The sequence below is a fragment of the Paramisgurnus dabryanus genome, chromosome 18 (assembly GCF_030506205.2).
Source record: "Paramisgurnus dabryanus chromosome 18, PD_genome_1.1, whole genome shotgun sequence".
In the NCBI taxonomy this organism is placed as follows: domain Eukaryota; kingdom Metazoa; phylum Chordata; class Actinopteri; order Cypriniformes; family Cobitidae; genus Paramisgurnus; species Paramisgurnus dabryanus.
Genome location: NC_133354.1, coordinates 5781893 through 5796367, shown reverse-complemented (window position 1 = coordinate 5796367; position 14475 = coordinate 5781893). Strand labels below are relative to the sequence as shown.

General features: G+C 36.8%; 1 protein-coding gene across 3 annotated transcripts in view; it reads left to right on the top strand.

Moving 5' to 3' along the window:
- Positions 1-959: 959 nt before the first annotated feature.
- The window catches only part of camsap1a (calmodulin regulated spectrin-associated protein 1a), a 32228-nt gene continuing 18712 nt past the window's right edge, over positions 960-14475 (top strand). For all 3 annotated transcript variants that reach the window (XM_065243743.2, XM_065243742.2, XM_065243741.2), the window contains exons 1-3: positions 960-1315; positions 3477-3634; positions 8153-8415. In XM_065243743.2, the coding sequence (XP_065099815.1) occupies positions 3478-3634; positions 8153-8415 (420 nt within the window). In that variant the 5' untranslated portion in view covers positions 960-1315; position 3477. The remainder of the gene's footprint in view (positions 1316-3476; positions 3635-8152; positions 8416-14475) is intronic.

Sequence of the window (14475 nt, the reverse complement as noted above, 5' to 3'; positions counted from 1 at the left end):
TTATCAACATATTTTTTAATTCCGTATAGCTCATTAATCTAATGATGAAGAACTGGTAAATAAAAATTGGCAGATTGCTCAAAGAAAAAAAAAAAAGAAGTGTTATCTTACTTATGTATTTTGCATTACACAGTAAATAGATTTAAATCTATTGAATGTGTGACAAAGTTAAAGATATCAGTGATTAAATATATTATAGGGACACCCAAACACAATTGACACACATCACAGACTGACACACATCACTAAACTACATCACATCATGTAACATGAATCAATATTTTCCAGTATTCTCAGCAGGGGTTTGGTAAATAAGGCACAAGAGATTGAGTCAATATTAAATGATTGAATGATGTCCTGATTTACACTGTGTGACCAAGCAAAGCATCAACCCTCGTTTACTGCAGGTGGCGCTGTAGAGCTGCGTGTTAAAATAATATAATACATTACACACAGTGACTGTGAGAATGTTGTGATTTCGTGTTTATGGCTTTTATCAAATTTGTATAAAGCATTCCTAGATATAGCATATTTAACCTCAAAATAGTTGGATAAATATTAAAGTATATTACAGTTTTTACCCCATTTTGATACAGTCCAGAATTCTATACTAGGCTATACATTAAAAATATATATATTTTATATAACATGCTACAGTTTATTATAGTGGATACTAATGTTTACCTACTATAATATTTTTCATGTAGGGAATATGTTAGTAGATATTGGTCAGATTTCATACAAAAATACATACAGTTGGCAAATTGTACAAGTAAAAGTTTCCTGTTTTAACATTTAGATGTTAGAAATCAGTTTAAAATTGTAATTTAAGGTTAAAGTAAATGAAACATCTTTTGTAAATCCCTTAAAAATATTATAATGTAAAGGCTGACATCGCATGATGTGTTTCTTTCCCCCTCACGGATGCGGGATGCGCGCATGCGCACTGGCGCCGAGAGCGCAGATATCCATAGCGACAATAACACCGGTCAAGAATCCGACCGCCTCGCGTCATGGCGTCTTCCCGTGACAACCGAAACAATGTAACAGCGCCTGTATGGCGGGAGAGTCGCGAGCAAACATGCGTTTTTAAAACGGCAGCATTTATTTAAACTCATTTACCCTTTGACGTCATAATTCCCGGAGATAACGGCGGCGCGTCCTGCGGTTGTCATGTAGCCGAGGCCGCGGCGCGTCGTATCGCATCGCGTTGCTGGGCGGGGAGGGGAGAAATCAGACGGATCTTTAATAACAAAGCATCGGGAATATTCATGTGTTTTTAAAACTGGACTGTGGATTTGACGCAGGGCTGAAGGTAACTGAATCTGTCATTGACCTGTGTGACAGGTGCACATATAGTAGCAATGTATAGCGGTAGTAAAGCAACCTCATTTATTCATTCATTCATTCATTCATCATATCTCTTTATCAGTGCATGCATTATAAAGATTACACCCAGATGCGCTGTGAAAATAATATTTGATTACCTGTTTTATAATTGGATTATTTCACAAGCATGCATTCATCACTTTTGAATAGTCATTCATTATCGTGTCCTGTGTTTGATGGGAGGGGATTCTTCACCAAAAACTGAAACGTAGTACTTCTCCATCAATAACATAATATAAATCTTTGTGATAAGCACTCACTCTTAGTATCAGTATGTTGGTTTAGCACTGTCTGCTTGATATCTGGGCCTGGACAATAGCTATGTATTACTCTATTATGCTCAGACTCTTTTCTTTAAATATTAAAGGCTATCACCCATAAAAAGTGCAGTAGCAGTGATGTGGTATCACATGCTGCCAAATTGTTTTTATGTCCAGAAAGCCATAAAAGCATTGTGGTACATTTTTGTTAGTGCATAGACTTTACATATAGGGGTGGTTTCCCAGACCGGGATTAGACTAGTCCTAGACTAAAATAAAAGTAAGAGCTGTCCAAACTGAAAAGAACTTGCACTGACATATCTTAAAATACATCAGTGCCCTTTGTTTTGCCTCAAAATGCACACAAGTACTGTTTTTAGTAAGGCATGTTTGTTCAAACTAGTTATATTTTCTAATTAAACTAAGGCCTTGTCCTGTTTTAAGATAATCCATGTCTGGAAACCACCCCATAAAAGATTAACCCCAGTTTCACAGACAAGCCTCAATGCTAGTCCTAGACTAAAATACATGTTTGATCTGTCTCAACTGAAAATAACTTGCACATACAGATCTTTAAATATGCCAGTTCCATTGTTTTGTTTCAAGATACACACCAGTATCATATTTTTCTAAGACATGTTTAGAAAAATGCTTAACCCAGCAGACATATGGCTGACCTTCAACGTTGAAATATGGTTAAAATAATAATGTCAGTTCTTGTTTCAGCGTTGAAATAACAGTTTATGCTATGCGGTTGCAAAAGGTTAATAAAATGCTTAAAAATAAATGTTGAAATTTGGTTGAAATAATGTCAGTTTTTGTTTCAATGTTGAAAGATCGTTGATGCCAAAGTAAATTGCTAAACGGTTGCAAAAGGTTAATATAATGCTTAAAAATCAACGTTGAAATTTGGTTGAAATAATGTCAGTTCTTGTTTCAACGTTAATACAACAGTTAATGCTATGCGGTTGCAAAAGGTTAATAAAATGCTTAAAAATCAATGTTGAAATTTGGTTAAAATAATGTCAGTTTTTGTTTCAACGTTAATACAACAGTTAATGCTAAATGATTGCAAAAGGTTAATAAAATGCTTAAAAATTAATGTTGAAATTTGGTTGAAATAATGTCAGTTCTTGTTTCAATGTTGAAAGATCGTTGATGCCAAAGTAAATTGCTAAACGGTTGCAAAAGGTTAATAAAATGCTTAAAAATCAACGTTGAAATTTGGTTGAAATAATTTCAGTTCTTGTTTCAACGTTAATACAACAGTTAATGCTAAACAGTTGCAAAAGGTTAATAAAAAGCCTAAAAATCAACTTTGAAATTTGGTTGAAATAATGTCAGTTCTTGTTTCAATGTTGAAACAACGTTGATGCAATGCTAAACGGTTGCAAAATGTTAATAAAATGCTTAAAAGTCAATGTTGAAATTTGGATGAATTAATGTCAGTTCTTGTTTCAACGTTGAAAAAACGTTGATGCAACAGTTAATGCTAAACGGATGCAAAAGGTTAATAAAGTGCTTAAAAATCAACTTTGAAATTTGGTTGAAATAATGTCAGTTCTTGGTTTAATGTTGAATTAATTAGCAAAATCAAAAGGTAATTCAACGTTGATTCAACCTTGTCCATCAACGTTGAAATGCCAGCTTAATTTTTCTAAGGCCTAGTCCTGGCTTTAGCTAAGCCTTGTCTGTGAAACCGGGCCTAAATGAAATTGTTCAAATATCTGTTGTTTTCTCTCATGTTGACATAAACTGCTTCTGTCAAAGCCAAAAGATGTTGGTCATGCTCTGTATTGCAAAGTCATGTGATAACTGTGTGTTTAGGATGGATGTAGGTGCTCTTGCAGGTGGGGATGGAGGACCCAGACGAGTGGATTCGGTGGAGGGAGGCCTTGAAATTGTGCCACTGGAGATGTATGATTCAGCCCGGGCTAAGATAGAGGCAAACCTGCGCTGGCTCTTTGCCAAAGCTTATGGTGAAGGTAAGAGCACATCCCATACTCGTCTACTTCTCTAACCTGAATGCTCTGGGATGATAGCAGTGAGATGTGATGACTGGCGAGGTTGTTCTAAGGTAACAGAGCTTGTGTTTGGATTTGTAATGAGGTAATGAGAGATTGTGTGTACAGATGTGGCAAAAACCATTGGTTTGTTTATAAGAGATCCTCACTAATACAGCATCAGTATTGGAAGTAAGGAGGAGGGTGAAGATGATGGTGGTTTGTGTTCTTTTAGCAGCTTACTCAAGGGACAGAAATACCAGCATTAGTGTGACATCACTAATCCTACAGACAGATATAGCTGTGTGTGATCATGAGAGAGAGAGAATGATGAATGTTGTATGTGTGTATAACACTGAAAAACATATTGTTTCTTTAGTTTTGTTGTCAATTTTATAGAAGTGTTGTACACTTGTGCTTGAGATGAGCTGTTTCATTACTGTATTGATTATTCCCGTATTGATTATTCCCTATAGATCTGTAAGTACTCTGTGATTCCGTCCGTGTTTTCCGCATCGCAGAAATCATAGGACCCTACATTTGGTGTATGTTGAGTTGTGCTGGTTTGTCCAGGTTTATACATTTGATCGCATGTCCTTACAAGGGAAACCCTCAGTGTGTGTGTGACCCATTTCTGACTGTCAGCTTTTATTTATTAATGAGAAATGGTGCACATCCATTCAGTGATGAATACACACACACACACACACACACCATTAAAAACTCATGTCCGTGCTCCAGTGACTCTCTGCACTACCAACAGCCAGTTCAGGAGATGACATTGGTGTGGTTTAGTGTGTATCTCACAAAAAAAAGAAAGCAGAGAGACATTTCTGTGGTTAACTAAAGTGATACCATGGTAATCCCAGTGTTCAGTCCTGAGAAATATCTAGTGCAGTGTATGTTGAATCTCTAAAACACACACACGAGGATATTAGACAGTCTGCCACTTTTAATCCACCCCAGGCTTTGATCTGATTGGTTGACCTTTGACCTCCTAACTTAGCAAAACCTCAGAATGACCCTGGTGGATAGGAAAATGAACATGCACAGGAGAAATTAATCCATATTGCAAAGAAACAGTGTTCATGTAGCTCTCTTGGTAGAGCTTTCGCAGGTTAGCAGCGCAAAAGATGTGGGTTTGATTTCAAGGGAACACACGTAGGACTTCACAATATATTGAACAGTGTAATAGCGCAGGTGTGCATATCGCATATATGCAAATGATAGTAAATAGATTATTTTAAAGGTGCATTGTAATGCATTGTAATAATCTGTTAAATTGTTCTCCTATATCAATAGAAGGTATGTGACTTTATTAAAGGTGCAGTGTGTAAATTTTAGCGGCATCTAGTGGTTAGGTTGCGAATTACAACCAATGGCTCAGTCCACTGCTCACCCCTCGCTTTTGAAACGCATAGAGAAGCTACAGTAGCTTCCACCGGACAAACATGTCATCTTCGGAGACAACTTAGTAAAAAAGTTTGTCCGTTATGGGCTTGTGTAGAAACATGGCGGCACAAAATGGTGACTTCGATCTAAGGGGACCCTCAATATGTAGATAAAGAACGTGTCATTCTAAGGTAATAAAAAAATAACAGTTTATTATGAAAGGTCTTCATACACCTCTGATAATATAGTTTTGTATATTATTTTGCATTTCTGTCAAGAGATTTTTCTAAAAATTACACACTGCACCTTTAAGTGCAAGAGATGGTTTTACACATCCATTTACAACCCTAGATTTGCCTTTAGAATAGATTGTCTATTATTACCTTATTTAAAAGGGTCATGAATAATAATGTTGAGCTTTGCTCTGATTTCTCTGTTTCTCAGAGCAGCTCCTTCAGTAGCTCTGTGTGTGTGTAAACAGATCTTATGTTTGAGTCTGTATCAGATGAAGATACAGATTTTGAGGAATAATTAATTATTCAGAGATTGTTAATGGATGTTTCTGAGTGGTAAGTTTGTGTTTTTTTTTTTTGTAGTATGGACCTGCAAAAAGTACTTGTAACGTCAATAGTAGAACTTCAAACTAAATGCTAGCATATAGCATTAACTAGCATATAGCACAAACTTAGCAGTCACAGCTTTGTTAAATAAACATGGGAAGCCGAAGGACACAAGTGAAGTAAGCCAAATATGCATTGCTACAACGCCGTGTGCTAACGCCGCTAGCAAACATTTTGAAGGACCGACACACAGACGAGAGATTGATAATCATCACTAAGTATTAATTCTAGACATCCCAAATTGTTGTTGATATGCGTGTTGTCCTGTTTTTTTTTACCTGTAATGATCCAGGTTAATACCGAAATCTTTCCAGGTATGGTACCGAAGTTTGAAATTCTAGTACCGTGACAACACTAGGGGGCGTGGATCACGACTGTAACGTCACACACAGTTTGTGTTATGTTGAGATCGGCTTGTTTTTCAGCAGTTTTTTGCATGCATAGAATAAGGAAACGATCATGTTTGAGGCTCACGATATGTCATTACCATGTACAGAATTTTTATTATTCATCTATGGCAACGTAAATATGGTTTACATTCTCTGGCACATTTAATACTTTAAAAGGTTGTAGTCAAAGTTTTAGCAAGGAACCTGACACATGATTGTTCATCCTTGTGTGTTCTAATGATCATTGATCAAAATTAATGTGAAGCGTATGTTTGTTATAGAAATAAAGTACAAACTGATTGAACAAACATAAAGCATTTTCATACCACATATTGTATATCACATGTTGCAAGTTAATGCATATTACAATTTTCTTAAATATTGTTTAAAGGTATATTATTTTAAGTTGCTGTGATAAAAGCATCTGCCAGATGTGTAAATGTTAACAGAAATGATGTTTAAATTAACAAGAGCTGCTTATAAACTCAAATCTTTCTTGTTTTTATATCAAACAAATGTCAAATGCATAAAACCAACAGTCACCGCTTAGCAGCATTAGTATAGCTGTTAACTATCATTTGCAATAGTGGATAAAGGGATGAAAATATCATTGGTACAACGACAAAAACATGACAACAATGTCATGCGTCAGTCTGTTCCTACTTCAGCTAGCAAGAGTTTAGCCGTTGACGTGTGGCTAAAAGCAGCTAATCTCAAAATCACCTGTCTGACGTTTATGTGACATTCCCATCATCCTCCTTCATCTTCACACTGACACCTGTCTGTGTCATTTCTTTCATTAAAATAAATGACAGTTACAGATGAGAAAAATAGTTACAGATGAGAAAAATAGTTACAGAGAAATTTTTTTATAAATACTTTGGTACAGCAGAACAGCAGGTTGAATAGGTGTCTGTAGTCTGTACATGTTAACGTAATATTACTATTTATTCACCGAACACAATAGCATACAGAACATACCTGGAAGGCTGAATTGGCTAATTACACAACAAGCCAAATTAAGTTCAAAAAGGTCCCGAAGTCATTCTGCATCACTGAATCCATTGAATTACATAAATAAAGGAGAAGCATAGAGCCGACTCTCACGGCTGTAGACGGTAATTGTTTCTCTTAGTTCATATTAAATAATTTTGACGTATAAGTCGCACATGATTAGAAGTTCCAGGACGCGGCAAACTATGAAAAAGGTGCGACTTATAGTCCGGAAAATATGGTGTGTGTGTGTATATTTGTAAATTATAATACTTTCTGGGTTCCCACGGGTCCTTGAAATCCTTGACAGTTTGTCAGTCTGGGGGAAAAATTCAGTGTATGAAATATACATAAATAGATGCAGGTCATTGAAAGTGCTTGAAACTATTTTATGCGAGAAGTTTTCTGTAAAAAAATCCATATTATTCCCTGTGTAGTGTAGGATAATGTCATAAAAATTCTAGACTTTTTAAGCACACGTGCTAAACTGTTCGCTTTAAATGTTTATATCTTCTGTATGCGAATGTTGATTCATACCAAAATGCTTTTTTGCATAGTTGTGTTTGACACATGAAAATGTCTCGGGTTACGTATGTAACTGTTGTTCCCAGAGAAGGGAACGAGACGCTGCGTCTTCCTTGCCATACTTCCTGCATCCCTGTAACGCCGTCTTTGGCATATTTCAGATAGCGATATACTTCCTGGCTCCCAGTTGAATTTGATATACACATTCAGACACACTTACCCCTGGAGGCGTCCCCAAAGTGTCACCGCAGTGACGCAGCGCAAGTTCCCTCTAAAGGGAACTGTAACAATGTAACTTAAAAGGTAACACGATGTAACCTTGCTCTCACTTGAAATGTGTCCCCACATGAAGTCCTTGAATTTGAGGATATTGGACCTGGAAATTCCTTGAAAGGTCCTTGAATTTGAAGTTAACTAAGGTGTGGGAACCCTGTATTATAGTATTTAACTTTATAGGTAACTGTGCATCATCGATTGTCTCACTTTCCTCATGTCTCTCTCTCTCTCTCTCTCTCTCTCTCTCTCTCTCTCTCTCTCTCTCTCTCTCTCTCTCTCTCTCTCTCTCTCTCACACACACACAGAGCACATCCCCACAGACCTGAGGGATCCCTTCTACACAGATCAGTACTGCGTGGAACACATAAAGCCTCCGGTCCTGAGTCTCCTGCAGTCCTCTGAGCTGTACTGCAGGGTCTGTGCTTTGCTTCTTAAGGGAGACCAGGTGTCATCACTGACCTCCCATCAGTCTGTCATCCAGACGCTCGCACGCCGGGGAATTTATGTCAGAGAACCCGACGACACGCCCGTATCCCACGATGACCTCTCCTCCACTCCGATTAAAATGGTTAGAGAGTAAATATAGTCTGTGGAGTTTTTTGTGTTGTGTTTCAAAAATGTGTATGTGTGACCCTGGACCACAAATAAGGCTTATGCATCATCTGAAAGTTGGATAAATAAGCTTTGAATTGATGTATGGTTTGTTAGGAAAGGGACCATATTTGTCTGAGATATAACTATGTGGAAATTGTGAATCTGAGGTTGCAAAAAAATCTTAAATATTGAGTCCTTAGCAACACGTATTATTAATAATAAATAGATTTTGATATATTTATGGTAGCAAATTTACAAAATATCTTCATGGAACATTATCTTTACTTAATATCCTGATGATTTTTGACATCAATAAAAAAATCAATAATTTGACCCATACAATGTATTGTTGGCTATTGCTACAAATATACCCGTGAGACTCGAGACTGGTTTTGTGGTCTAGGGTCACATATGAGGACAGAATTAATCACAGCATGACCATCTGTTCAGAATCTGCTGTGGTGTGTTGTGTTTTCTGGTCAGATTTGTGCTTGCGCGGGTTTGGTTATACTGAAATCAACCTGGCACAAATGCTACTGAAAGTGACACGATTGCCCTAGATATTTAAAATGTCCCCTAATGGATATTTTACCTGTCATTTAAAGGGGTATTTCAGCCAAAACCTGTAAAAACTTTGGTTATCTTCTGAACACAAATGAAGATTTTTTTTAAATCCAAGAGCTTTTCGATTCCTCAAAACATCTATGAAAACACAAATAACACATAAATAATCTGATTACAATCATCAATACAGATGATTACCCAATGCATGATTACATACACCATAATTACCCAAACAAATGCTTTTAAATATATTTTTCCTTCCTATAAGTCAAGATAGCCCCGACGGGCAGGACGGAAAAGCATTTTGTAGTCAGACTGTAAGGCACAATTATGCTGCGTTCACACCAGTCGCTGTAGAGGCGTCAAGCGCGAGTGATTTTAATGTTTAGTCAATGTGAAGACGTGTTGACGCGTGTCTGGAGGTCTCGTGGCGCAAATGAGGTGTTTAGCGCGGTAGACGTGATTCTGCCTCATTCGCGCTTTTAGTTTGCCGTGGCAAATGCGCGTGTTGAAAATTTAGAATTTTGGTGGAAAAACACGCCGCATAAACCAATCAGGAGCTTGCTCTAGTAGTGATGTGATTACAGGAAGCAAGCGGAGTCGCAACAGCCTCTCCCATGACGCGAATATCCACGCGAATGTCTCGATGACAAGAATTTCACGCGCGAATGAAGCTAGTAAACTCAAACTGTTCAAGCGGCAAACTAGGTGCGGTACACTCGAACGGCTGGTGTGAACCCACGGTTAGCCCCGGAACGTCGGAGTAGAGATTTTGCGACCCCTGCAGAGTAAAGACATCATTAAAATAGTTAATGTCCTTGCATGTGTTCAATCTTAATTTCATAAAGCAATGAGAAAAAAAGCAAAACAAAGATTTTATTCCACATTACGTTGCATATTACAAATGCTTGTGGCACTGACAACGACCCATTCGCGTGAATTGACATGCGCCACCATATTGGTCCAGGCATGAGTGCCCCCATAAACACATACTGTACAAAAGTGAATGGGGGGCATGTGGTTTCTCTTTAAAAAGCACAATAGCGTATCGCAGTAGTGGACCAAAGCTCACAACGCCCCCTCTAGGCATTAATTATGTCTATGTGGTGCTCTATGTCAACATAGAAATAATAATTGTGTGTTATTTACAAGCATAGATGTATGTCATAACTACATCATAAATGACCCATGCTAATTTAAACATTGAACCCTTGTTTTGCTATTTTGCTAAATATGAATTATCCAGGCGTGAGTGAGCCCAAATTACTTTTTTTTCCGTATACGTTCATTCACAATATGATGAAGCAGATGCATTCACAGCTTGCAAGTGTTTGCTTAAACCAAAGACTTCTGCTTCTGTGATCATAAAGCAGATGGAGATGGGCTTTAGGTTTATAGTCAATTCTCAGACACACACACGCTGTTATTGCATGACTCTGCATTCTGTAAGAACTGTGGGTGTGTTTACGACCAGAGAGAGAGAGAGAGAGAGAGAGAGAGAGAGAGAGAGAGAGAGAGAGACAGAGAGAGAGAGAGAGAGAGAGAGAGAGAGAGAGAGAGAGAGAGAGAGAGAGAGACAGAGAGAGAGAGAGAGAATTTTGAATTTAAAAGTCCATTTAATGACAAAAAAGGTTACTTCTAATACATCTCTTCACAAAACATACATAATAACATATATACACATAACATATTCACAAGAAATTAAACATTTACATACATGCAAAACAACCTCTTCCTAATACAAAGCAAAACCTTACTGCAAAAAAGATGCAAAGACTAACATCCCTTCACAGACAGAACACAACGCCTCATTACAACACCATTTCATTTCAAAGGACAACAGGTCATTCATGGCCTTAAAATAATTAAAATCTGTAACTACCCTTGACTTAATCAAATTAGTAAGAACCAACAGAACATCTTGTCCAGATATGTTTTCAACCTTATTTTGTCTGCTCACATAAATTGCCATTTTTGACTGACCCAGAACAAAATTCAGCAATTGACATTCAAAAGACCTTTTTCTTACGTATTTAAAACCACAAATAAACATTTGCATAGAAAAAACCTCACCGAAACATGTTAAAAAATGTTCTAAAACACAGAATAAAGGTCTCAATCTACAACAATGCATGAATGCGTGAAAAACAGTTTCTCTTTGACCACAAAAAGGGCAATCAGGACTTATTTCCGGATTCACCACTGAAATAAAAGCATTTACAGCTATTACCCCATGTAAAATCCTCCATTGAATATCACCTCCCCTCTTGGGTAACGGTGGCTTATATAGTGCTCTCCATTCTGGTTTACACTCTATGCTTAACCCAAGGACATTACGCCAAGGAGTATCACATCTGTTATTCAAGACTTTCTTATTAAAAACTTTCACACAACTTTTATACATTTCTTTAACATTCAGAGCATCATCACAAAAACATATCTCTCTTTTCATCAAAAAAGGACCATCACATTCCTCCAGTTTAGGAGACAAGATTAAAGTATAGAAAATGTCCTCCTCATTAGGATTTAAAATTCCTTGACAAAAGTCTGCGAGGATTTTTAATTCCTCTTCTAACAATGCTGACTTCCATTTTGTTAATATTTGCCGAACCAACCTTATGGATTTAATGCCCAGCTTTAAAGCAGTCTCTTCAAGATTTTCAAAATTATGTCCAGCAGTATTTATCAATTGTCCAAGTGTCACTACGCCAGCTTTGATTAAATTGCCAGCACTTGCAGAAAGAAAAGAAACATTTCCTGCATTGTCAAACCGAGTCCCATTAATCAATGGTTCTTGCAATAACCAATGAAGTGTCCTTGGATTTTGACCAACAAAAACATTAAACAGATTCCAAACTTTAAAAATATTCTTATAAAAAATTGGTGCATCTGATGTGTTTATTTTCACAGGATCCATTAAAAAGAGAGTTTTATCGAGGCCTAAGCCTCCCACACTCTTTAAAATCTCACAAGAAACATCTTTCCAGTTGGAGTCAAAAGGACCATACAAGAGTCTGTGTATAAAACTCATACGAAAAGTTGCAATTCTGCTCTGCACATTGATAAGGCCTTGACCTCCTTCATCTTTGGATAAAAATAGCACACTTTGGGATACCCAGTGTAATTTCTCCCAAAAAAAACCTACCAGGACTTTCTGAATCTCTACAATTAGACTTAAAGGAGGGTCTAGACAAGCTAGGCGATGCCATAAAGAGGAGGCCACAAGGTTGTTTATAATAAGAATACGCCCCCTATATGACATTCTTGGAATCAACCACTTCCATTTATTTAATCTTCCTTTAACATTTTCTAGAACATTGTCCCAGTTTTTCTTCACAATGGATTCATCTCCAAGAAAAACACCCAGGTACTTAAAACCTCCTTTAGACCAAAGTAAACCATTTGGAAGTTTTGGAATACCCTTTAACCAATGGCCAACCAAGATAGCCTCACTCTTGGCCCAATTTACTTTAGCTGATGATATCCCATTAAAATCATTTAAACAATTTTCCACTGTGTCAACATCTTTTTGATCACTAATTAAAATCACTACATCATCAGCATAGGCCGACAGGGTAACATTTTTTCCAGAATAGGGTAAACTCAAACCTTTTATACTTTCTCTTACCTTGTGTAAAAGAGGTTCAATGGCTACAGAATATAACATGCCCGACAGAGGACAACCCTGTCTCACACCTCTTTGCACATCAAAAGGAGCACATAAGCCACCGTTAACCTTAACAATACTCTCAATATTATTATATAACACTCTGATTTTTTTAACAAAATCTTGTGTGAATCCATATGCTTCCAGGGTTTTTAACAAATATACGTGTTCAACCCTATCGAACGCTTTTTCCTGATCTAAAGAGATCAGGCCCACATCAATATCCTTCATTTGTGCAAGATCAAATACATCTCTTACAAGTGATATATTATCAAAAATTGATCTCTTAGGGATACAATATGTCTGATCAGCGTGAATCACCTGCTCCAATACACCTCCAAGTCTGTTAGCAAGTGCTTTTGAGAGTAGTTTATAGTCGGAACACAATACCGAAACTGGTCTCCAGGATTTTATCTCTGTAAGGTCTCCTTTTTTTGGTAAAAGGGTAAGAATAGCTCTGCGACAGCTCAAAGGCAAATATCCATTTTTAAAACTGTCATTTAAAACCTGGAGCAAATCTTCCCCCACCACTGACCAAAACGTTTTAAAAAACTCAACTGGCAGACCATCTATTCCCGGAGCCTTTCCAGATTCCATGCTTTGAAGTGCTTTTTTAAGCTCCTCTAGACGTATTTCACCACTAAGGTCCTTATTTGACTCAGTAGAGACTTTAGGTAAGTTTTCCAAAAAAGAAGAATTAAAGTTGTCTTCTGTTGTCAGCTCACATTTATATAGCTCTTTATAAAAACCAACAATTCTTTTACGAATTTCCTTATCATCAGTTAACATTCTCCCAGACTCAGATCTCAAAGAATGGAAAAATCTTTTTTGACCGTTCTTCTTCTCAAGGCCAAAAAAAAATTTAGATGGTACATCCATTTCATCAATGCTTTGAAAGCGAGATCTAACCAATGACCCTTTTGCTTTCATTTCTAAAAGTTTATTCAATTTGGATTTTTTCTCAGAAATACACCTTGTAAATGTCCAATCTCCAGTGGATTGTAAACGTTCCTCCAAATTAATAATATCCATCTCTAAAACTTTCATTGACCTTTCTACATTTCTTGTAACATTCTTTGTATACTGCTGACTGATCTGTTTAATTTGGACCTTTCCATAGTCCCACCACTGTTGTATTGAGCTAAAGGTTGTTTTTGTGTCTCTAAATTTTTTCCAAAAAAACTCAAAAGCATCTTTAAAACCTTTATCACTTAAAAGCGCATTATTAAAATGCCAATATGCACTTTTTGGCTTTACACAGTTCAAATATAAAGAGCACTGAACCATACAATGATCAGAAAAGGTTACAGGAACAATACAACAACTTCTAAAAACATTTGTCTGATGTTTGAAACAATAAATCTTATCTAATCTTGCCAAAGACACAACTTTGTCACGAAAATGAGACCATGTATACTGTCTACTATTCCCATGAAAAATTCTCCATACATCATTAAGTTCATGAGTTTTAATTAGTTGTATTAGCCTTTTACGTGATGGCATATGAGGTTCAAGGTGATTTCTGTCAATATTCTGCTCAGTACAATTAAAATCACCACCAAGAACTAAAAATTCATCACTACTACAATTTTCCAAAGCTAAACATAAAGTATCTAAAAAGACAATTCTTTCAGCTGATGCAGTTGGAGCATATACTGAAATAAAAACAAAAACTTCATTTTCAAACACAGTCCTAATCTTTAAAATTCTGCCTTTTAGAATTTCTTCCACATCATAAGAAACCGGAGTAAAGTATTTAGAAAAGAGAACAGCAACCCCTGCACTAAGTGAATTTTTGTGACT